At 55.5% G+C, this 24,768-nt stretch overlaps 1 protein-coding gene across 1 annotated transcript in view; it reads right to left on the minus strand.

Annotated features, from left to right (window-relative positions):
* Nucleotides 1–5,561: 5,561 nt before the first annotated feature.
* Nucleotides 5,562–24,768, minus strand: part of BTBD2 (BTB domain containing 2) — a 30,473-nt gene continuing 11,266 nt past the window's right edge. The window contains exons 2-9 of the mRNA XM_054465442.2: nucleotides 17,450–17,569; nucleotides 13,144–13,300; nucleotides 10,806–10,911; nucleotides 10,082–10,279; nucleotides 7,659–7,851; nucleotides 7,330–7,417; nucleotides 7,001–7,147; nucleotides 5,562–6,823 (exon numbers count right to left, since the gene is read on the minus strand). Coding sequence (XP_054321417.2) covers nucleotides 6,662–6,823; nucleotides 7,001–7,147; nucleotides 7,330–7,417; nucleotides 7,659–7,851; nucleotides 10,082–10,279; nucleotides 10,806–10,911; nucleotides 13,144–13,300; nucleotides 17,450–17,569 — 1,171 coding nt within the window. The 3' untranslated portion in view covers nucleotides 5,562–6,661. The remainder of the gene's footprint in view (nucleotides 6,824–7,000; nucleotides 7,148–7,329; nucleotides 7,418–7,658; nucleotides 7,852–10,081; nucleotides 10,280–10,805; nucleotides 10,912–13,143; nucleotides 13,301–17,449; nucleotides 17,570–24,768) is intronic.

Below are 24,768 nucleotides of genomic sequence, written 5' to 3' on the forward strand. Positions count from 1 at the left end.
CCCAAGTGTAGTGTCTGGGCTTTCCACGAAGCTTGACCTGCCACGGGCGTCGCCTCCATCCCCATCCTGCCCGTCCGGGACAAGTCCGGAGCGGCCGGCGGCCCCCGGTAACAGAAACCGACTGATGAGGTGGAAGGTAAGGAAGACGGAAGCAGAGGGCAGAGCTGGGCTCTGTCTGGGGAGAGGGCAGGAGACGAGTGTTCACGTACCATGGAAAGGGGAAGTCACACACATGCGACTTGGCCCTGGGGGTCCCATTCCCCGACACTACACAAATAACACCCGAAAGCCTCAGCGACGGGGCCCAGGCGGGATGGTCCTGGCTGCTCTGACAGCGGAAGGCCTCCTTGACTCCCTGTGTTCATGCAGCAGGGCAGAAAACATCTCCATGAGGGCCACGACACTGTGAAGGGAAATCAGCAGTAGCTCCCGGAAGAACAGTGGAAACTGCAGGCAGGTGAAGACCCTGGCAGCACCAGCCCTGGCTCCGCTCCGTGCCTTCTCCCCAGACAATACCCCATACCCGGCAGCCGCGAGGAGGCGCTCGTGCACGCCCACGCCACAGCTGCGCTGGCAAGGGAAGTGGAGGCAGAAGTCCCCGGATGCCGCGTGGGGTCTTCGTCTTCACCCGCTCGACTCCTGCAAGGCCTCGAGGGAGGTGAAGGCAGCAGGGGCAGGGGCAGGGGCAGGGGTAGGGAGGAAACTCCTCCACTGACAGCCGAGAAAGCTCACCCTCCTCAGACAAGTCACCATGAAGCTGAAGGGGACAGACAGGTCCCTTCTAGGAGGCACTGAAGACCAGAAAACCATCCCGAATCAGAGACTCAGAAACTAAGCACAGAAATGGACAAACCTCCGAGAATGAATTCAGGAAGGAAACATCAGAACAGAACTTGTTTTGGAAATGAATAAATTGCAAGGTGCCCGAGACCTCCATGAAAATCAGAGGAAAGGCACTGAAGGCAGGAAAACAAGACGAAGCAAGACGGGAAACTGCCGAACACGACACAGAATCTGGAAGATGGGCCAAGAAGGGCCAGTGTTTGAGTCTTCGAAGAGGTGAAACAGAGCTAGCATTTAAGACCCTTGTCCAAGGAAGCTTTGCAGAAAAAAAGACCTGAACCTCCACATTGAACGTGCATCTGGGAAAATTAAACCAGAGCAGTCGGCTGGGTGCGATGGCTCACACCTGTAATCCCAGCACTCTAGGAGGCTGAGGTGGGCGGATCACCTGAGGTTGGGAGTTTGAGACCAGCCTGGCCAACATGGCGAAACCCCGTCTACTAAAAATACAAAAATGAGCCGGGCGTGGTAGCTCGCGCCTGTAATTCCAGCTACTCAGGAGGCTGAGGCGGGAGAATGGCTTGAACCCGGGAGGTGGAGGTTGCAGTGAGCCCAGATCGCGCCACTGCACTCCAGCCTGGGCGACAGAGCAAGACTCTGTCTCCAAAAGAAAAAGACCCTGTCTCCTATATATATATATTATATAATATATAATATATATATTATAATATATATAATAGATATTATATAATATATATTAGATATAATAGATATATATCTATAATATATATTAGATATTATAAATATAAAATATATATAATATAATACATATAAAATATAATATATATATAATATATATATATACTTTTTTTTTTTTTTTTTTTTTTTTGGGAGGCAGAGTCTCAGTCTGTTGCCCAGGCTGGATGGAGTGCAGTGGCGCAATCTCGGCTCACTGCAACCTCCACCTCCTGGGTTCACCCCATTCTCCCGCCTCAGCCTCCGGAGTAGCTGGGATTACAGTCACCCGCCACCATGTCTGGCTAATTTTGTTTTTGTGTTTTTAGTAGACATGGGGTTTCACCGTGTTAGCCAGGATGGTCTCCATCTCCTGACCTTGTGATCCGCCCACCTCGGCCTCCCAAAGTGCTGCGATTACAGGCGTGAGCCACCGCGCCCGGCCAAAATAATTTTTTTAAAGGTGAGAGCAAGGGTGGGAGACCAGTACCACCGTAATATGTTGTGACAAAACAGAAATAATGCACCTGTAAGAGTCAGATGGCAAGAGGGAAATGGAATGAGCTCATCGATGGTTTTCCCGGCAGTAGCTTGGGGATAAGCTACTGTCATGTGTTTTATATATTACCCACATGTTAACCTTTTCTGATGCTCTTCATTTCTTTCTGCTGATCAGAAATTACATCTGGGACCGGGCAGGGTGGCTCACGCCTGTAATCCCAGCACTTTGGGAGGCTGAGGTGGGTGGATCACGAGGTCAGGAGTTCGAGACCATCCTGGCTAACATGGTGAAACCCCTCTCTACTAAAAATACAAAAAACTAGCCAGGCGCCTGTAGTCCTAGCTACTGGGGAGGCTGAGGCAGGAGAATGGCGTGAACCCAGGAGGTGGAGCTTGCAAGTGAGCCGAGATCGCGCCACTGCACTCCAGCCTGGGCGACAGAATCCCAAAATTACATCTGGGATAATTTTCTTTCAGCCTGAAGAACTTCAGTATTTCTTACAGTGCAGCTTTTTTTTTTTTTTTTTTGGAGACAGGGTCTGGCCCAGGCTGGCGTGCAGTTGCACAGTCATAGCTCCCTGGAGCCTCCACCTCTTGGGCTCAAGCGATCCTCCCACCTCAGCCTCCCAAGTATCTGGGACCACAGACGTGCACCACCACACTCAGCTAATTTTTTGTTTTTAGGTAGAGATAGGGTTGCCTGTCTAGCTCTGTTGTCCAGGCACTTTAGGAGGACGAGGTGGGAAAGTGACCCTTGGATTAGAGGTGTGAGCTACCACGCCAGGCCCAGTGCAGCTTTGTCGGTAACAAATTACAAATTAGCTTTTGTTCCCTGAAAAAAATATTTATTTCACGTTTCTTAATAAGGATGTTTTTGCTGGGAACGGCATTCCAGGTTGACAAAGTGTTTGGGACAGAGTCTCGCTGTCACCCACGCTGGAGTACAGTGGCGTGATCTCGGCTCACTGCAGCCTCCACCTCCCGGGTTCAAGCAGTTCTCCTGCCTCAGCCTCCCGCACAGCTGGGATTACAAGCGTGTGCCACCACACCTGGATAATTTTTGTATTTTTAGTAGAGTCGGGGTTTCACCGTGTTGGCCAGGCTGGTCTCGAACTCCTGACCTCAAGTGATCCACCCACCTCGGCCTCCAGAAGTGCTTGGGATTACAGGCGTGAGCCACTGTGCTCTGCTGACAAAGTTTTTAAAATGTTTTTGTTGGCCGGGCACGGTGGCTCACGCCTGTAATCCCAGCACTTTGGGAGGCCGAGGCGGGGGTATCACAAGGTCAGGAGATCAAGACCATCCTGGCTAACACGGTGAAACCCCGTCTCTACTAAAAATACAAAAAATTAGCCGGGCGTGGTGGCAGGTGCCTGTAGTCCCAGCTCCTCGGGAGGCTGAGGCAGGAGAATGGTGTGAACCCAGGAGGCGGAGCTTGCAGTGAGCCAAGATCGTGCCACTGCACACCAGCCTGGGCAAGAGACTCCATCTCAAAAAAAAAAAAAAAAAAGTGGGTCAATGTCTTTCATTCATTTTGGAAAATTCTTGGCTGTCATATAGCTTGAGTCTCATTCTCTCTCTCCTCTCCTTCTGGGACTCCACTTACACATACGTTCGACCCTTTGGCTGTGTCACGTATCTCGATTTGTTCTGTTTTTCCATTGTTTTTAGTCACTGTGCTTCACCTTCCATGTTTTTGTTTGTTTGTTTGTTTGTTTGTTGAGACAGAGTCTTGCTCTGTTGCCCAGGCCTGGAGTGCAGTGGCGAGATCTCGGCTCACTGGCAAGCTCCGCCTCCCGGGTTCACGCCATTCTCCTGCCTCAGCCTCCCAAGTAGCTGGGACCACAGGCACCCGCCACCACACCCGGCTAATTTTTTGTATTTTTTTTTTTAGTAGAGACGGGGTTTCATCATGTTACCCAGGATGGTCTTGATCTCCTGACCTCGTGATCTGCCCGCCTCAGCCTCCCAAAGTGCTGGGATTACAGGCATGAGCCACTATACCTGGCTTTTTTTTTTTTTTTTTGAGACAGAGTCTTGCTGTGTCTCCCTGGGCTGGAGTGCAGTGACACAATCGTGGCTCACTGCAACCTCTGCCTCCCAGGTTCAAGTGATTCTCCTGCCTCAGCCTCCCAAGTAGCTGGAATTACAGGCGCACGCCATCACGCCCTGCTAATTTTTGTATTTTTAGTGGAGACAGGGTTTCACCATGTTGGCCAGGCTGGTCTCGAACTCCTGACCTCAGATGATCCACCTGCCTCGGCCTCCCAAAGTTCTGGGATTGCAGGCGTGAGCCACCACGCCCAGCCTGTCATTTTTGAATGGATGCTGGACGTTGTAAATGACAGATGGTGGAAGCTGGTGCTGATGTGTCTTTACGGGGCTGTTTTCTTTTGGCAGGGTCTAGTGTAACAGCAGCCCAGTGAGACCCTACCAGGGTTTTGTTTTAGAGTGATGAGGGCTTCTGTTCTGTCCTCCCCCAGGAGTGTTGCCCTAGTTCCTGGTGGGTGGCCCTTCTGGTGTCTTCATTAAAAGCCCAAGGCGTTTCCTTTTAATATATATATTTTTTAGAGGTGGGGTCTTGCTGTGTTGCCCAGGCTGGTCTCGAACTCCTGGCCCCAAGCAGTCCTGCCTCAGCCTGCCAAAGTGCTGGGATTGCAGGTGTGAGTCACCACGCCTGGCCCCCAGGGTGTTCAGCAATGCCCCCTACCCCGCCAGCCTCCATCTCCATTGCCTGCTCCCAGCACCGCACACTGTGTAGATCTGCTCAGCCTTCAGCCTCCTGGCAACTGTTTGCTGCTGGCTTTTTTTTTTTTTTTTTAGACGGAGTCTTGCTTTCTTGCCCAGGCTAGAGTGCAATGGCACCATCTCGGCTCACTGCAACCTCCATCTCCCAGGTTCAAGCGATTCTCCTGCGTCAGCCTCCCAAGTAGCTGGGATTACAGGTGCGTGGCACCATACCTGGCTAATTTTTGTGTTTTTAGTAGAGATGGAGTTTCACCATGTGGGCCAGGTTGGTCCTGAACTCGTGACCTCAGGTGATCCGCCTGCCTTGGCCTCCCAAAGTGCTGGGATGACAGGTGTGAGCCACCACGCAGCCTTGCTGCCGGATTTCTTGATGTCTTGCCCTGCACGTGTGCTCCTGAGGCAGCAGCCAACAGCTTGACTCCTCTGGCCATTGAGGCCAGAACTGGGCACTCCCTGCTTTCTCTCCATCCCTCACATCCACGGTCCCCCAGCAGCCAGCAGGGCCTCCCCACGGGTAAATCAGCACACACGTCCATTGAATTTGGGTTTGGGGGGAGGTGTTGAGTCAGGGTCTTGCTCTTGCCCAGGCGGGAAGGCAGTGGTGTAATCACCGCTCACTACAGTCTCGACCTCCCGGGCTTAAGTGTGGGCCGTGGGTACTTCAGGAGGGTCTCGCAGCACTGGCGAACCAGACCCGGGGTTCAGGGCCCCTCTCGGCGCACGACGCCCCTCACCCACTGCAGCCCAGACGACAGGGCAGAGAGTGAAGGGGAGCGAAGCAGTGTGCGCTCAGGGCGGGTGCGTTTGTTTGTTTATTTAAAAAAAATCATCTAGGGGCGTGGTCTGAGGAGGACACCCCTCCCATGGCTTTGGGGAGGACGCAGGTTCCAGGAGTCACAGGGCAGAAACACGCGGGGCAGGTGGGGGCGTGGCCGGGGTGGGGAGGGGCTATGCCCCCCAGCACCTGGGGGTGGCTCCCGCGGCACCAGGCGGGCTAGGGCAACAGTATGTACAGGCAAGCACTGCTCCTGGACCCGGTCGGGGCCGGCTGGGGCCCCATTCTGCGGCAGGGGAGCTCTGGGGCGCAGGGTCTGAGTCCCATCTTGGGCTGCAGGGACCGCGGGGGCCGTCCAGGGAGGCTGGACAGTGGGGGCCCTTATCTGGGCCCATCAGGTGGATGAGAACAGACACTGCAAACCGCTCACCACCTGGGCCAGGGCAAGGCCTATCCGGCAGGGGCCGTCCCCACACTGAATCCCGCACACGCAGAACTCAAGCCGGCACCCAGGCAGTGGGAACGCCCCGCAGGCTGGGCTTGGGTGGCCTCGGGCACGTGACAGGTGGGGCCCGTGTCCCGATAAATGGACAGGAACAAAAGGAACGCAAGGTCTGGTAGCCACGGCTCTGGGAGCGGCGCCACCCAGGCTGGCTCCTAGCAGAGACGTGGGAATCGCAAATGCATTGCAATGTGCAGTGAAGAGACGCGGGGAACGCACACCGCCGTCAGATGACGTGGCAGGTGCCCTGAGCTGCGGGTCCGTGGGCCCTGGCCCAGGCCGGCACAGCCCTGTCCCCAGTCCTGAGGGATTGTCTCCACAGGGCCTGGCCACTGGCCCGGCCACCTCCCCGGCTGCCCTGATCCAGCAGCCGCGCTCGTGAACACAGGGCAACCCCTTCCTGATGCTGACAAAGGTGGCGTGGAGTGGACAGATGGCCCGGGGGGGACACTGGGCCTGGCACCGCGTGGCGGGGGGGGGCCCCAGCAGCGGATGATGGCCTGGGGCTGCGGCTGTCCCCACGGAGGGAGGGCGGTGTCGGGTGACCCAGGTGTAGAATATGACCTCGGGGCCCCAGCCTTCCCCACAGAGGGAGGGCGGTGTCGGTGTCAGGCAGCCTAGGTATAGAAAATGACCTCGGGGATCTGGCCGTCCTCCACGGATGTGCCATTGTTGTTCCCAGCCGCGTAGCAAAAGGTGAAGCAGGTCTTGGCGCCCGTGGTGGGTGACTCGTGTGTCACCTTGCGCAGGCCTTTGGTGCCGTAGTGGGAGTCTGGGCCCTGTAGGGGATACGGGTACAGTGAGGTCAAGGACCACCAGGCTGGGATGCCCCAGGTGTGGACAGGGCAAGGCCCCCGACCGGGCCAGGGTGGCTGCCTCCGGAGAGTGCTGTGCCCTGGTGGCTTCAGGATGGGTCAGAGACTCCCACGGAGGGACCTCCGTCCCCGGCGGCGCACCTTGAGCGTGGCGCAGGCCGTGTAGTTGACGTTGGGCAGCACCTCCACCGGCTCTTTGAACATGACGCGGAAGGTGCTGGCTGAGCCGTCGCAGCTGAAGCCCGTGTCATTCTGGCCCAGGACGGTGTTGCTATCGGTGTGGATAATCTGTGGGGAGGTGGGAGGCTCAGGCCTGGGGAGGGCCGACGGGGACCCCTCGAGGCCCAGCCCACCTGCCCACGGTGGGGGCAGCACAGGGACCAGGGCCGGGGGTTCGGCCAGGGTTCCATGGAGGTGGGGAGAGGACATGGGCCTGAGTGGGGCCTGGGGATGAGGCTTGGGGCTGGTACCTGGATGTTCACTTGGTAGTCGGTGGGCCCGTGGATGGATCCATACAGCCCAAATCCCACCACGAAGATGCGCTTGTTGACTGAGAACCTGCCATGGCAGATGACAGGCGGCCGTGTGGATACCCAGGGACAGCCTAAGGTGAGCTGGGGCGAGCCCACCCCCATGCCCGGCCCCCCCCATCATCCCTGAGTCCTCCACCCCCATGCCTGCCCTCCCCCGTCTTCATCATCCCTGAGTCCTCGACCCCCATGCCTGCCCCCCCATCTCCATCATCCCCGAGTCCTCCACCCCCATGCCCGGACCCCCCCACCTGCACCCCAAGCCCCACCTAATGCGGTCACTGGTCCCGCTGTAGCCCCAGCGACTCTCCACCTGCTGGAAGCGGTTGATGCTGCACTCCTTCCCACGCAGGCAGCAGCGGGGCCGGTCAATGAACTCCACTCGTGGCTTGGGGTTGACGGTGAAGTGCAGGAAGAGGCTGACCACCTCGCGGTCCACCAGGATGCCCGACTGTGCGGGGCCTGCGGCACAGGGAGGGTGTTGGGGAGGGCCGGGCTGCACCCCGGGACCCCGAGTGCCTGGGAGGACACGCTCCTTCCCCCTAAGATGTCTGTGTCGGACTTTCAAGGGGCAGGGACCTGGGCAGCCCCTCCCCGGGGGACTAGCCACCAGCCATGGCCCCTACTGCCTGGGCTTTCGGGGAGGTCCTAGGGCACAGGCCAGAGGCTGACAGATACGCTCACTCAGGGGCGATGCCTCAGGGTCTGGCCCCACTGTAGGGACCACCCGTCACTTCACTGGGGGTGGGGGGGCTCCGCTGCCTGTTCTCTCAGGGCCATTGGCTGGGAGGGGTCACTGCAGCTCCCCGCTAGGCCTGTACCCTCCAGGCTGCAGCCCTGGCTTCTAGAAGCAGCCTGGGGGGTTCCTCTCCACAGTAGGCCCTAGGCAGCCACCTTCCCAAGCATCACCCCAGGGGTGATGGCTAGCAGACCCGAGCCAGGCTCTTAATCCCGGTGCAGAGATGTGACAGGCGGAGGGGCTGTGCAAGGGATGTGAAGGGGCTCTGGGTAGGGAGGGGTGGCCGGGAGGGACAGAATTGGGGGGGTCCACCATCCACCCCCAGAAGTGCCGGGACACGGTGAGCACCTCCGCTCTAATGAGAGCAGCCCTGCCCGCCTGAAACCTAATCACTCATCAACCAAGGTGGGCTCAATTCTGCATCGCTCAGCTGCAGGCCAGCCCAATGCAGACACAGTTTAGTAACTGGTGAGAAACAGACCGTTAGGGGTTAAGTGAATCAGAAGACTGAGTATCAAAACTCAATAAACAATGTTAACAATTTTTTTTTTTTTTGAGACTGAGTTTTGCTCTTGTCCCCCAGGCTAGAGTGCAGTGGCGTAATCTCGGCTCACAACATCCGTCTCCAGGGTTCAAGCAATTCTCCTGCCTCAGCCTCCCGCATAGCTGGGTTTACAGGCATGCGCCACCATCCCAGCTAATTTTGTATTTTTAGTAAAGACGGGGTTTCACCCTGTTGGTCAGGCTGGTCTCGAACTCCTGACCTCAAGTGCTCCCCCCATCTTGGCCTCCCAAAGTGCTGGGATTACAGGAGTGAGTGACCCAGCCTGGCCAACAATTATTATTTTATTTTATTTTTTTTTTTTTTTGAGACGGAGTTTCACTCTTGTTGTCCAGGCTGGAGTGCAGTGGCGCGATCTCGGCTCACCACAACCTCCGCCTCCTGGGTTCAAGCGATTCTCCTGCCTCAGCCTCCCGGGTAGCTGGGATTACAGGCAGGCACCACCACCCCCAGCTGATCAACAATTGTATTTTTAAAAAGTATATATCTAGCCAGGCTCGGTGGCCCATGTCCATAATCCCAGCACTTTGTGAGGCCGAGATGGGAGGATGGCTGGAGCCCAGTTCATGACCAGCCCGGGTAACATAGCAAGACCCTGTCCCTACAAAAAATACAAATATAAGCCTTGTGTGGTGGTGGCACCTGCGATCCCAGCTACTCCGGAGTCTGAAGCAGGAGGATCACTTGAGCCCAGGAGGTCGAGGCTGCAGTAAGCTGTGACTGCACCACTGCACTCAGCCTGGGCGACAGAGTGAGACCCTGTTGCTAAATCTGGCGACCTTCAGCTAAGCAAGAGTAGGGGCCGCGTGGACCTGGGGAAGGCCAGACGGCAAGTGTGCACCAGCCACAGGGCTCTGTCCCAGCCCCTTCTGGAAAGTTCCAGGCCTGTTTTGCTCCAGAGCTGGACGGCGTCAGGAAGTGAGCAGCCACATGAGGGCAGGAGGCATCGTTAGGGCTGCCCCTCACGTCACCCCACAGCCCAGGCCCTGCAGCAGGGGACCCCAAGGCCCACTCATGGGCGCATGACAGCCACCCCGGCCATGTCAGAGCCTTCCTGGGCTCATCACGGACACTGATACCTGCACCAGCAGGTAGCACAAGAGCCCGAGACGGGGACTCCCTTCCCTCCTGGGGAGATGCCACCGAAACAGCTGGACAGACACGAGAGGCGGGGTCTGGCAATGCGCACAGTGGGGACAGAGCAGGGCCGGGGCTAACAGATGGCCCTGTGGATGCGCCCTCACAAGCCAGGTTTCTTCCCATCTTTTTACGCTCCAGGTATCTGCCAGGCTTTCCGCAGTGAACTCGGGGGCACTATCCTCGGTACCCAGATGCCCACCTGTGTGCCACTCCCCTCCCAAGCCAGCCCCTGGGCCCCTGAGCTCTGTTACCTGCAGCGAACTCCTCGATGGTCATGAGTGGGAAGCGAATGAGGCCCAGGGCCTTGCCCAGAACCTTCCGCCTGTTCTCTGGCGTCACCTGCAGCTGCTGCCGCTGACACTCGGCCTCGGACCAGCGGACAACGGCATTGAACAGCCGCACCTCACGGATGCCCAGTGTGTCGCGCTCCAGGACAGCCACCAGCGTGTCTGCGGGGTGGAGGAAGGGGCTGCGTGAACACGACACCCGTGTGCCCACCCTGCAGGAGGCAGTGAGACTAACGTGAGGACCAGCAGTTAAAGCTGGGCTGGCAACTACGGCCCGTGGCCCAAACCTGGCCCTGTGCTTGTGTTTATAAATAAAGCTTTATCAACACAAGACCATACCCCTTCATTTTCCTAGGCTGTGGTTGCTTTTAAGCCACAAGGACAGACTTGAGTAGCTTTGACAAAAGCTGTTCAACAGCAAAGTCAAAACCATGGACTATCGGAGGACGAGATGGTCACCATCAGCTGGGATGGGGGGGTCTGGCCTGTGGCCTCCTAGCCAAGGCCCCAGACTCCCCTGGGGCTGTGCTGGGACCCAAGCTCCTGACCCGCTGCAAGTAGTGAGGCCCCAGCTCACCTGTGCAGCTCCCCCAGGGAACCCCCAGGCCCAAAGCTCTCACTGTCAATCCCCGGACCCTCCTGCCGAGGCCCCGCTGGGATTCCCACACCTGGGCTCCTGGGCCCTTACCCAGGTCAATGTCGGTGAAGCCCTCAGCGGTGATGGCGTCTGCCGTGTTTTTGTCGATGTTCTCCAGGCACAGGCTGGCCAGCTGTGGTTCATCGAAGAGTCGCGCCTGGCAAGAGACATCGACGGGGGGCGCGGGGGGCACATCAGCACCCAGCCCTCGGCAGACCCCCAGTGCGGAGCTAGCTCAAATGCAGCCCTGACCACACGGGCCTTCCTGAGCGTGGCCAGGAGCCACCAGGGTCTCAGCCACCAGGCCGGCCCTGTCGTGGGCCCAGAGACCCCCCTGTGACCGCTGACTGTGGCGGGAGAGTTGGGGAGTTCCCTCTTAGGACCTCAGAGGCCAAGGAAGGAAGAAAAAGATGCTCAGGTCCCTGTCGGCAGGGCCTGCTGCTTTAGGCAAAAGAGGCGCTGCAGCTGCATTCAGGGGGGCAGCAGGGCCCAGGACCCCGAGTGGCAGGCAGAGGTGAGGTGGCCGGGGTTGACCGGTGAAGCTTCCCGACCACAACATGCCCTTGGCCACTGGTGGTGGGAGGGGCCATGTCCCCGGCAGCTCCATCCCAAGACACACAGCAGACATGACTTCTGACAGTCAGGTGACAGAGCTGGAGGTCGCCTGTGCTCTTAGGGAAACAGAGGCTTAGTTAGTGGAAGGTGCTGGAAGGGCCTATGCCAGCAGGGACCCGGGCAGGCCTTCCTGCAGGCATCCTCCCGAGGACACCTCTCAAGTGGGTTCGTAGTGGTTTGAGGGGCAGAGAGGCTGAGGCGGCCACAAGATGAAGCCCGGGGAGTGAGCTCCAGCCTCCTCTCAGGTCAGACAGAGGCCTCTCCGGCAAGGCGACCAGATGACCCGGAGAAGAAACCCCTCCCTCTGGGAGTCCGGGATCCCCTGCATCTGACCTGCCAGGATGGAGGGGCAGAAGGTTCTGGGTGTTTTCCAGGATGCTGGACCCGCAAAGCCCATTGGAGGACCCAGTGCCGCTGTCCCCTCTGGCCACCCTCCACCCCCGATCAGGAGCTCACAGCTCCCAAGCGGCCGTCCACCCGTCCTGGCCCCACGTCCTCCTCTCAGCCTCCCTGGCCTGCACGACCTCCCCAGCCCCCACCCTTTGGGCTGCACAGAGCCCAACTGGGGTCCCCTGAGATCCCTGGCCCTGCTCTGTCTACCTGACATTTCCTTAGAGAGAGAGGGAAAGTTCTCTCTTGGTTTTTTTTTTCTTTTTTTTTAGCCAGGCGTGGTGGTGGGGGCCTGTAATCCCAGCTACTCTGGAGGCTGAGGCAGGAGAATCGCTTGAACACTGGAGGCGGAGGTTGCAGTGAGCTGAGATCGTGCCATTGCACTCCAGCCTGGGCAACAAGAGAAACCCCGTCTCAAAAAAAAAAAAAAAATTATTTTACTTTTTTTTAGAGACAGGGTCTCACTCTTGTCACTCAGGCTGGAGTGCAGTGGCGCCATCTCTGCTCACTGCAGCCTCAACCTCCTGGGCTCAGGCAATCTTCCTGCTTTGGTCCCCCAAGTAGCTGAGATTACAGACACGCACCACCGTGCTTGGCTAATTTATGAATTTTTTTTTTTTTAGTAGAGATGGAGTTTCACCATGTTGGCCAGGCTGGTCTCAAACTCCTGACCTCTGGTGATCTGCCTGTCTCAGCCTCCCAAAATGCTGGGATTACAGGCATGAACCACAGTGCCCGGCCTGAATCTTTTTATTTTTTGTAGAAACGGGGTCTCTCTATGTTGCCTAGGCTGGTCTAGAACTCCGGGCCTCAAGCAGTCCTCCCTCCTTGGCCTCCCAAAGTGCTGGGGTTACAGGCGTGAGCCACTGCACCCTGCCAATAATTTTTTAAAGTATCACGGAAAAGTCCAAAACACATTTTTTTCTTCAGGTGGAGTCTTGCTCTTTCGCCCAGGCTGGAGTGCAATGGCGCGATCTCGGCTCACTACAACCTCCACCTCCCGGGTTCATGCAATTCTCCTGCCTCAGCCTCCCAAGTAGCTGGAATTACAGGTGCGTGCCACCATGCCCGGCTCATTTTTGTGTTTTTAGTAGAGATGGGATTTCCCCATGTTGGCCAGGCTGGTCTGGAACGCCTGACCTCAGGTGATCTGCCCCCCTCAGCCTCCCAAAGTGCGGGGATTACAGGCGTGAGCAACCACGCCCGGCCCAAAACACATTTTACTACCAGGCAGGAGCCTGCTGCCTCCTGGGCCCGCCCCCGGCCCCGCCTCCAGCCAGGCCTGGCCCCGCCTCCAGCCAGGCCTGGCCCCGCCTCCAGCCAGGCCTGGCCCCGCCTCCAGCCAGGCCTGGCCCCGCCCCCGCCTCGTACCGGCCCCGCCCACCTGCGTGAGCAGCATGAAGGCGTTGTCGGCCCGCAGGTTCTTCTTCAGGAACTCCACGCAGTGGGCCTCGAGTGCTGGCACCGCGTACTTCTTGGCGGTGTATAGCGTGGTCATCACCGTCTCCGGGCCGATCTGCACCTCGTCCGAGTAGAGAAACCTGCAGAAGCAACGCAGGTGGCCATGAGGTGGGATCGCCATGCCCGTCCCCAGGGGAGAGCGTCAGGGGACCACTCAGACCGTTAGACACGGCCACCTGCCCTTGAGCTGGCAGGACCCAAACACCCCACATCAGGTTCCCCGAGGAACCTTCCAGAATTAGCCCCTGTTCGTTGCCCTCTGACATAGGGACACGACTTGGCAAGGCGGTCACCCATGAAAACGAGCAAGAGGCTGAACCCATCTACACAGCACACACCCAGAAGCGTCTACACGGCCTGTCTCGTTCTACCCGGGATGCCCAAGTAGAGGGCACTGGGAGCTGGGTGTCTCCTCCTTGGGGGCCTTTTCCATGAGGAACTCTTGGTTCCCTACCTTGGGCACCACCGAAAACCTCAACCACTTCTGGGTGGATCACAGAACCCAAAATTAGGATCATGGATAATCATGGACGCTATTACCGTCTGCCAGCGAGTGGCCCACACCACACTGAATACAGATCAGAAGTTGGACCGATCAAAAATAGAAGCACAGGCCGGGCCTGGTGGTTCACGCCTGTAATCCCAGCACTTTGGGAGGCTGAGGCAGGCAGATCGCCTGAGGTCAAGAAGTGCCAGACCAGCCTGGCCAACATGGTGAAACCCTGTCTCTACTAAAAATACAAAAATTAGCTGGGCGTGGTGGCAGGCGCCTGTAGTCCCAGCTACTCGGGAGGCTGAGGCAAGAGAATCGCTTGAACCTGGGAGGCAGAGGTTGCAGTGAGCCGAGATCATGCCACTGCACTCCAGTCTGGAGACAGACCGAGAATCCCTCTCAAATTAAAAAAAAGAAGCACATGGCCGGGTGCAGTGGCTCACGCCTGTAATCCCAGCACTTTGAGAGGCCGAGGCGGGCAGATCACTTGAGGCCAGGAGTTAGAGACTAGCCTGGCCAACATGGCAAAACCCCCTCTCTACTAAAAGTACAAAAATTAGCCAGGTGTGGTGGCAGACACCTGTAATCCCAGCTACTTGGGAGGCTAAGGCACAAGAATCACTTGAACCCAGGAGGCGGAGGTGGCAGTGAGCCAAGATCGTATCACTGCACTGAAGCCTGGGAGACAGAGCGAGACTCCATCTCAAAAATAAAAAATAAAAAATAAAAAAATGTCTCCAGCCTGGAGCAGTGGCTCACACCTGTAATCCCAGCACTTTGGGAGGCAGAGGCAAGAGGACCGCCTGAGACCAGGAGTTGGAGACCAGTGTGGGCATAGTGAGATCCTGTCTCTAAACACATTTTTTTTCGGCTGGGCACTGTGGCTCAGGCCTGTACTCCCAGCACTTTGGGAGGCTGAGGCAGGCGGATCATGAGATCAGGAGATCGAGACCATCCTGGACAACATGATGAAACCCGGTCTCTACTAAAAATACAAAAATTAGCCGGGCGTGGTGGCGCGTGCCTGTAGTCCCAGCTACTCGGGAGGCTGATGCAGGAGAATCACTTGAACCCGGGAGGCAGAGGTTGAAGTGAGCCAGGATCGTGCCACTGCACTCCAGCCATGGTGGCAGAGCGCTACTCCATCTCAAAAAATAAAAAAAATAAAAAAATAATTTTTTTCTCTCCCAGCCCGTGGGTGGCATTTTCACTCTGCCGGTATTGTCCTTTGAGGTATACATTTTAAACATTTTCCCTAAGTCCAATGTCTTTGTTTATTCTTTTCTTGCCTGTGCCTTTGGTGTCATATCCAAGTAATCATGGTCAAATCCAATGTCATGAAGATTTGATTCTGGTTTTTCTTTTTTTGTTGTTGTTGAGACAGAGTCTCGCTCTGTCGCCCAAGCTGGAGTGCAGTGGCACGATCTTGGTTTACTAAAACCTCCACCTCCCAGGTTCAAGTGATTCTCCTGCCTCAGCTTCCTGAGTAGCTGGGGTTACAGGTGCCTGCTACCATGCCCAGCTAATTTTTGTATGTTTGTAGAGATGGGGTTTTGCCATGTTGCCCAGGCTGGTCTTGAACTCCTGACCTCAGGTGATCCACCCACCTCAGCCTCCCAAAGTGCTGGGATTACAGGTGTGAGCCACCGCGCCTAGCCATACTTTGGATTCTTTTTTTTTTTTTTGAGAGAGAGATTCTTGCTCTGTTGCCCAGGCTGGAGTGCAGTGGCGCAATCTCGGCTCACTGCAAGCTCCGCCACCTGGGTTTACACCATTCTCCTGCCTCAGCCTCCCGAGTAGCTGGGACTACAGGCGCCTGCCACCATGCCCGGCTAATTTTTTTGTATTTTTAGTAGAGATGGGGTTTCACCGTGTTAGCCAGGATGGTCTCGATCTCCTGACCTCGTGATCCACCCACCTCGGCCTCCCAAAGTGCTGGGATTACAGGCTGAGTCACCACGCCTGGCCACTTTGGATTCTTCTAAGGATTTTACAGGTCTAGGTCTTACATTTTGGACTTTGATCTATTTTTTTTTTTTTTTTCGAGACAGAGTCTCGCTCTGTCGCCCAGGCTGGAGTACAGTGGCATGATCTTGGTTCCCTGCAACCTCCACCTCCCGGGTTCACGCCATTCTCCTGCCTCAGCCTCCCGAGTAGCTGGGACTACGGGTGTCTGCCACCATGCCTGGCTAATTTTTTTATTTTTTATTTATTTTTTGTATTTTTAGTAGAGACGAGGTTTCACCATGTTAGCCAGGATGGTCTCAATCTCCTCATCAATTGATCTGCCCGTCTCAGCCTCCCAAAGTACTGGGATTACAGGCGTGAGCCACCATGCCCGGCCTGGACTTTGATCTATTTGAGTTAATTTTTATATACAGTAAGGTAAGGGTCTAACTTCATTCTTCTGCATGTGGATTTCTAGTTGTGCCTGTGCTATTTGTGAAACTCTCTTTTCTGTTGAATGGCCTTGGCACCCTTGCAAAAATTATTTAACCCTATGTGCAAAGGTATTTATTTCTGAGCTCTCTATTCCATTCCATTGGTCCCCACGTTCTGTCCTTACGCCAGTATCACACTGTTTTGATGATTGTAGCTTTGTAGTGAGTTTTGAAATCAGAAAGTATGAGCCCTCCAACTTTGTTCTTTTTCAAGATCGTTGTGGCTATTCAGGGTCCCTTGGGATTCCGTATGAATTCTAGGATAGTTTTTCTATTTTTGCAAAAAACCAGTAATTCTGATAGGATTATACTGACTGCAGATTGCAGTGGGTTGTGTGGACATCTTAACAATATTCTCTTCAATCCATGGACATGGGATGTGTTTCCATTTATTTGTGTCTTTTTAAATTTCTTTCACTGATGTTTCCTTTTTTTTTTTTTTTGTCGTTGTTAATTTTTGTTTGTGTACTCCAGCTTGGGCAACAAGAGCAAAACTCTGTCAAAAAAAGAAAAGAAAAGAAAAAGAAAAGCAGGGAACTGGCTGGGCACGGTGGCTCATGCCTGTAATCCCAGCATTTTGGGAGGCTGAGGCGGGCGGATCACCTGAGGCCAGGAGTTTGAGACCAGCCTGGCCAACATAGAGAAACGCTGTCTCTACTGAAAAACACAAAAATGAGCTGGGTGTGGTGGTGAACGCCTGTAATCCCAGGTACTCAGGAGGCTGAGGCAGGAGAATCACTTGAACCAGGAAGGCAGAGGTCTCAGTGAGCTGAGATATAATCACTGCACTCCATCCTGGGCAACAGAGCAAGACTACGTCTAAAAAATATAAAATAAAAAGGGTGCCTCTGGGCTGGGCACGGTGGCTCAGGCTTCTAATCCCAGCATTTTGGGAGGCTGAGGTGGGTGGATCATGATGTCAGATCGAGACCATCCTGACTAACACAGTGAAACCCCGTCTCTACTAAAAATACAAAAAAAATAGCCGGGCATGGTGGCACGAGCCTGTAGTCCCAGCTACTTAAGAGGTTGAGGCAGGAAAATCACTTGAACCTGGGAGACTGAGGTTGCAGTAAGCCAAGATCACAGCACTGCACTCCAGCCTGGGCAACAGAGTGAGACTCCATCTCAAAAAGAAAAATAAAAGGTGGCTCTGGAACCCCTCACTGCACAGGAACGTTCTAGAAATCTCCACCAAGCCAGGGCCTCTGAGCTGGTGTCAGACAAGGTCTACATTCTCTGAAGTCCCCCTCCCCGGGCCCAGCTCCCCAGCAGCAAGCATCCGGAAGCATTACTTGAGCAGTGCGAGGAAGGCAGCGGGTTCCACGTCGGGCAGCTCGATCTCCGTGGATGTTGTGGCCATTCCCCCGTTGAACATGGCATCAAAGACGGCGCTGCCCACGGCCAGCACGAACCTGGCACGGGAGAGAGGAGGCCCTGGTTAACCCCGTGGCTGCCACCCCACGGCAGGGAGAGCCTGCCTGGTATCCTGGGTGACCACCCCACCAGGGCTCCCTGCCAGCCCCCAGCAGGCGTGTACCAGGCCCCCCGATGGCAGAGGCTTCTGGAAGGGGCCTGGGACAGCAGGAGAGTGATGCAGACGGACCCACGGCAAGGACAGGCATGGCTAGGACCATGCCCTGGGCCACACAGGGCCTCACGCTCTGCCAGCCCTCACCATCCTCTTTCCTTCCAGGCGTCAGGCACACACTCATTCACTCATTCCCATATGCATGCATGCATTCATTCACACATGCGTTCATTCACTCGCTCATTCATTCACATATTCATTCATTAACTCATTTCCATGTACATTCACTCACTCATACACATGCACTCACTCGCTCATTTATGACACATGCATTCATTCATTCACCCATTCACACACACACACATTCGTTCATTCCCACATGCACTCATCCACTTAGTCTCATTCACTCATTCATTCACACACTCATCTACTCTCTATCACTTTCCTGCTCACGCATTCCCTCATCGGCACACGCTTTCCGAGGGAGTCAGCTACAGGCACAGGGCCTGGCCCCACTGAGGGAGGCAGACAAGGACCAAATGGCCAAACAGCCCCCACTGAGTGAGGGAAGAGAGAGGAGCAAGGTCCTGTTGGGAACACAAGGCCCAGGGAAGCCCTGTGGGGTCATCTGAGCTGCCACACCCATGGGGAAGGGCATGGAGGCCCAGGGAACAGCAGGAGCGTGGGAGGAGCGTTAGGAGGCACCAGGGGTGGCCCCAGCTGGGAAAGCGGTGGCTGTGAGGACGCTGTGGGTTCTGCCCCGTGTGGAGCACAGGCTGCCTATGGGGCCCACTCAGCGGCTCAGATCTTCCGTATCGCAACAGGGAGGAGGGTGCGGTGGGCACAGAAAGGCTGCTGGTGCCTCCTTAGCCTCCACAACAGCCGGCTATGAACCCGTGTTTGGCCAGGTCTGCATGGGGCGGGGAGGACTCCATGGCTCCCAGGCTCAAGACGCCACTCTATGCTGTCCATGTACCGTCCCCAGGGCCTGCTCCCACGATGGCCTCCCAGGGGGCTGAGAGCACACACAGCATAGATCATGGACACTCAGCAGGGGCACAGACACTCGAGGGGCGGGTTCACAGACGCTCGCGAAGTGGGATCATAGACGCTCGGCCTGCGCACGGCGGAGCACCTGCCCCAGGACGTTGCGGTCCCTGCGTCACCTCTTCCCCACCTGTCCCCTTCCAAGCCTCCCACCACAGCAAGTGCCGGCTCTCAACAGCCGCTCCCTCCCCAGAAAGCTCCGGAGCTGCAGGTGGTTCCCCACGGATGGGTCCTGCTTCTCACTCCTGCACAGCTGAACCTCCAGGCCTGGCTAGGCAACCTCCACACAGCTCCCGGGAAAGCCCCCATCTTCCGAGGAGAAGCTCCTCGCTCTCCTCCCACCACACGCTCCCCCCAGCCCCCAGGCCCTCAGCCCATCCGGTCCAGCCCAGGGCTTGAGTGCGCCCGAAAGTCAGGTCAGAAACCAACGCAGTGGCTTCCACACGGGCCCCGACCACAGCGTCCACATCCGCCCCGAACCTCGGAGTGGGAGGCTCGGTGGAAATAGGCCCATGCTAACGCCACGAGTCAGGACGAAGGCGCCGGGGAAGGCTGGCCCTAACCAGTGGCTGGTGTCCTTGGAAGAAGGAGAAACAGACCGGGCACGGTGGCCCACGCCTGTCATCCCAGCATGTAGGAGACCAAGGCGGGAGGATCACTTGAGCCCAGGAGTTTGAGACCAGCCTGGGCAACGTAGTGAGACCCCATCTCTACAAAAACATTGAAAATTAGCCAGGCATGGTGGTGAACAACTGCAGTCCTAGCTACTCAGGAGGCTGAGGCAGGAGGACTACTTGAGCCCAGGAGGTCAAGGCTTCAGAGAGCCAGGATTGCACCACTGCACTCCAGCCTGGGTGACAGAACAAGAGACTGTCTCAAAAAAAAAAAAAAAAAAAAAAAAGGCCGGGTGCGGTGACTCACGCCTGTAATCCCACCACTTTGGGAGGCCGAGGCAGGCAAATCACCTGGGGTCAGAAGTTGGGAGACCAGCCTGGCCAACATGGTGAAACCCCGTCTCTACTAAAAATACAAAAATTAGCCGGGCATGGTGGCGGGCGCCTGTAATCCCATCTACTCGGGAGGCTGAGGCAGGAGAATCGCTTGAACCTGGGAGGTGGAGGTTGCAGTGAGCCGAGATCATGCCATTGCCCTCCTGCTTGGGTGACAGAGCAAGACTCCATCTCAAAAAAAAAAAACAGAGTGGGTGGCTGCATGGAGACGGATGCAGGGACTGAAGCAACGCGGCCACAGGCCAAGGACGTCTGGAGCCCCCAGAAGCTGGGTGGGGCAGGAGGATCCTCCCTTGAGCCTCCAGAGGGAGGGCCGCCCTGGGATGCCTTGATCCATGGTCCTCGGCTCTGGGACTGGCAGAGGATGAACCCACTGAGTCTGAGTCTGACCCCCCAGTGTGTGGGCATTGGGACTGCCGCCCGCCCATCTGCCCTCCTGGCCGCGTCCTTAGGGGCCCAGGCCTCAGGGCCCCGCACCACCATCACCCACAGCCGGTGCCCCAGGACAAACGCTTCCCTCCCACATGATGTTCCAGAAATAGAGTACCTGTGCGTGGGACTTCTCTTTCTTGATTTAAAAACGCATCTTGGTCTCCTGTGGGGAAAACCTTTGAGGAGGGTTCAAAAGCAGAAAGCAGGAGGCACTAAAGTGGGCCCGGCATGGGCCGTCCATGCACAGTTTGGAATCAGGGAGCCCCTCTGAGATGGGCGGGTCCCCAGGCAGCTCTGCCGGTCTCCACGGCAGGGGCTCCTCCAACACCAAGCTGGAGACACCCACATGGGCCTTCAGGATCCGACCCCTGGGCACCGCTCCTGCCTCCTCTGCCCACCGTGAATCCCCAGCCCCACTCCCGGCTGTTCCCCCTTCATGTATCTGTAACCCCTTCCCCTTCCAAACAAATCGAGAACACATGGCCACACAAAAACACATCCACAATTGCTCACAGCAGCACGATTCCCAACTCCAAACGGGGGAAACAACCAGTGTCCATCAACAGACACGGCACGACCACCCACGCGCCGGAACACGACCCAGCCACAAACAGGAACGAGGCTCTGATGCAGGACCCGGCGCAGATGCACCTTGAGGACGTCGCGCTCTATGAGAGACACCAGGCACAGAAGGACAAATCCTGTGTGATCCACTCCTAGGAGGTCCCCAGAGTCCTCAGATTCAGAGAGACAAAAAGTAGGGTGGGGGACAGGCACAGTGGCTCAAGCCTGTCATCGCAGCACTTTGGGAGGCTGAGGCGGGCGGCTCACCTAAGATCAGGAGTTCCAGATCAGCCTGGCCAACATGGTGAAACCCTGTCTCTATGAAAAATACAAAAATTAGTCAGGTGTGGTGGTGGACACCTGTAGTCCCAGCTACTCAGGAGGCTGAGGCAGGAGAATCACTTAAAACCCAGGAGGCATCAGGCACGGTGGCTCACACCTGTAATCCCAGCACTTTGGGAGGCCAAGGCAGACAGATCACGAGGTCAGGAGATCGAGACCATCCTGGCTAACACGGTGAAACCCCATCTCTACTAAAAATACAAAATATTAGCTGGACGTGGTGGCACCTGTAATCCCAGATACTCAGGAGGCTGAGGCAGGAGAATTGCTTGAATCCTGGAGGCGGAGGTCGCAGTGAGCTGAGATCGTGCCACTGCACTGCAGCCTGGGCTACAAGGCTGAGACTCCATCTCAAAAAAAAAAAAAAAAAAAAACAAACAAAAAAAAAAACAGGAGGCAGAGATGGCAGTGAGCCAAGATTTGCACTCAAGCTTGGACAGCAAGAGTGAGACTCCATCTCAAAAACAAAAGAAAACAGGTTAAAGACTGAAAGAACTGTATGGTGCACAAAGGGCCAATGATTCCGTGATTTAATCTACGCAATGGAACCTCCATGAAGAGCCCTAAACCACAGGGCTGAGCTTCCAAGCTGGTGACTTTGTCCACGTGCCACAAGGGTGGCCATCCTGAGCCCACAGGACACAGGTGCAGGTGCTCCAATACCCTCTGGACATGTGAACCTCCTCATCTGGCTGCAAGATGTCCTTGTTGTTTTTGTTTTTTGAGATGGAGTCTCGCTCTGCCGCCCAGACTGGAGTGCAGTGGCGCAATCTTGGCTCACTGCAACCTCCGCCTCCTGAGTTCCAGTGAGTCTTCCTGCCTCAGCCTCCCAAGTAGCTGGGATTACAGGCATAGCACCACCATGCCTGGCTAATTTGTGTATTTTTTTAGTAGAGATGGGGTTTCACCATGTTGGCCAGGGTGGTCTCGAACTCCTGATGTCAGATGATCCGCCCGCCTCCGTCTCCCAAAGTGCTGGGATTACAGGTGTGAGCCCCCACGCCTGGAAGAGATGTCCTTTATTAAATCTTTCATTTATTTTTATTTCATTTTTATTTTTAGTTTTTACAGGTGTGGTCTCACTGTCACCCAGGCTAGAGTGCAGTGGCACGTTCATAGCTCACTGCAGCCTCAACCTCCTGGGCTCAAGCAATTCTCCCACCTCAGCCTCCCAGTAGCTGGGAACACACACACAAGCCACAATGCCCAGCTGTTAAATGTTTTGTACAGACAGGGTCTCGCTATGTTGCCCAGGCTGGTCTCAAACGCCTGGGCTCAAGCGATCCTCCCAGTTCAGCTGCCCAAAGCGCTGTGATTACAGGCAAACTGGTAACTGTATTTCTCGAAGTTCTGTGAGCTTTTATGGCTAATTATCAAGCTCAAGGACGGAGATGTGGGACCCCTGATTTTAGTCAGAGAAGTGTGGGTCACCTGGAGACTCGCCCCTGCAACAGGCATCTGACATGGGTGGCACGGGGCTCAGCTGACCACCTGTGGGGTCTGTGCTCACTCTGGATGGTGGGTGTGAGGGTTGAGTTAAATTGTAGGATGCCGCCGGGCACGGGGGCTCATGCCTGTAATCCCAGCACTTTGGGAGGCCGAGGCGGGTGGATCACGAGGTCAGGAGATCGAGACCATCCTGGCTAACATGGTGAAACCCTGTCTCTACTAAAAATTCCAAAAAAAAAAAAAATTAGCCGGGCGTGGTGGCGGGCACCTGTAGTCCCAGCTACTTGGGAGGCTGAGGCAGGAGAATGGTGTGAACTCAGGAGGCAGAGCTTGCAGTGAGCCGAGATTGCGCCACGGCACTCCAGCCTGGGCGACAGAGCAAGGCTCCGTCTCAAAAAAAAAAAAAAAAGAAAAAAAAATTGTAGTATGCCCAGTTTGTATCCACAAGATGAGGAATCACTTGCTGTGGAAAACCCACACACGGTGCCAGAACTCCTGTGAGGAGTAAAAACAGATTTTCCTTTATATCCAAACAGAAACCATGAGAGCTGGAGTGGCTACGTCAACATCAAAAGAAAGACGCCACTTTGGGAGGCCAAGGCAGGAGCATCGTTTTAGCCCAAGAGCAGATGATCAGCCTGAGCAATGTAGCCAGACTCTGCCTTGCCTGTTTTTCTACAAAAAGTTTAAAAATTAGCCACACATAGGCTGGGTGCAGTGGCTCACCCCTGTAATCCCAGCACTTTGGGAGGCTGAGGCAGACAGATCACAAGGTCGGGAGTTCAAGACCAGCCTGGCCAACATGGTGAAACCCCGTCTCTGCTAAAAAAGTACAAAAATTAGCCAGGCATGGTGGCGTGCGCCTGTAATCCCAGCTACTCGGGAGGCTGAGGCAAGAGACTTGCTTGAACCCGGGAAGTGGAGGTTGCAGTGAGCCAAGACTGCATCATTGCACTCGAACCTGGGCGACAGGGCAAGACTCCGTCTCAAACAAACAAACAAAAAACGCCAGGTGCGGTGGCTCACACCTGTAATCCCAGCACTATGGGAGGCCAAGGCAGGTGATCACATGAGGGTGGGAGTTCAAGACCAGCCTGACCAACACGGAGAAATCCCATCTCTACTAAAAATACAAAATTAGCCGGGTGTGGTGATGCATGCCTGTAATCCCAGCTACTCGGGAGGCTGAGGCAGGAGAAGAATCGCTTGAACCCGGGAGGAGGAGGTTGTGGTGAGCCGAGATCACGCCATTGCACTCCAGCCTGGGCAACAAAAACGAAACTCCGTCAAAGAAAAAAAAAAAAGAAAGAGAAAGAAAAGAAAAGAAAAAGGAATCTCTGGACCCCAAAATCACTACGCCAAAAGGAAAAATCAAGCTGGAACCGCTTAGGGCAAACCAGCCTTCTGTTCTATTCCTTAAAAAGACAGCTACTAAGATAAAAAAGCTACACACCTCCCTCCCAATCTGTCCACAAGGAAATTCCTTGTGGACAAAGGACAGAGAAAACTCAGCCATCCCTCTGCTCACTGAGATAAATGCGTTATCTGATTGCTGCCTTTGGAAAGGCTCATCAGAAACTCAATGCAATGGTCTGTTTCTTACCTATGACCTGGAAGCCCCTCCCCGCTAAGAGTTTCCCCCCTTTCTGGACTGAACCAATGTTCATTTTACATATATTGATTGATGTCTCATATCCCCCTAACATGTATAAAACCAACCTGTGCCCTGACAACCTTGGGAACATACCGTCAGGACCTCCTGAGGCTGTGTCACGGGCACGCGTCCTTAATGTTGGCAAAATAAACTTTTTTTTTTTTTTTTGAGACGGAGTTTCACTCTTGTTGCCTAGGCTGGAGTGCAATGGCATGATCTCAGCTCACCACAAAATCGGCCTCCTGGGTGCAAGCAATTCTCCTGCCTCAGCCTCCCGAGTAGCTGGGATTACAGGCATGCATCACCACGCCCGACTAATTTTGCATTTTTAGTAGAGACGGGGTTTCTCCATGTTGTTCAGGCTGGTCTCGAACTCCTGACCTCAGGTGATCCGCCCGCCTCGGCCTCCCGAAGTGCTGGGATTACAGGCGTGAGCCACCACGCCCAGCTAGGCAAAAAAAACTTTCTAAATTGACTGAGACCTGTCTCAGATATTCAGGGTTCACATAACAAACCTTCATATACACCCCCGAATCTAAAATAAAATCAGGCCAGGAGCGGTGGCTAATGCCTGTAATCCCAGGA

The sequence above is a fragment of the Pongo pygmaeus genome, chromosome 20 (assembly GCF_028885625.2).
Source record: "Pongo pygmaeus isolate AG05252 chromosome 20, NHGRI_mPonPyg2-v2.0_pri, whole genome shotgun sequence".
Classification (NCBI taxonomy): Eukaryota; Metazoa; Chordata; class Mammalia; order Primates; family Hominidae; genus Pongo; species Pongo pygmaeus.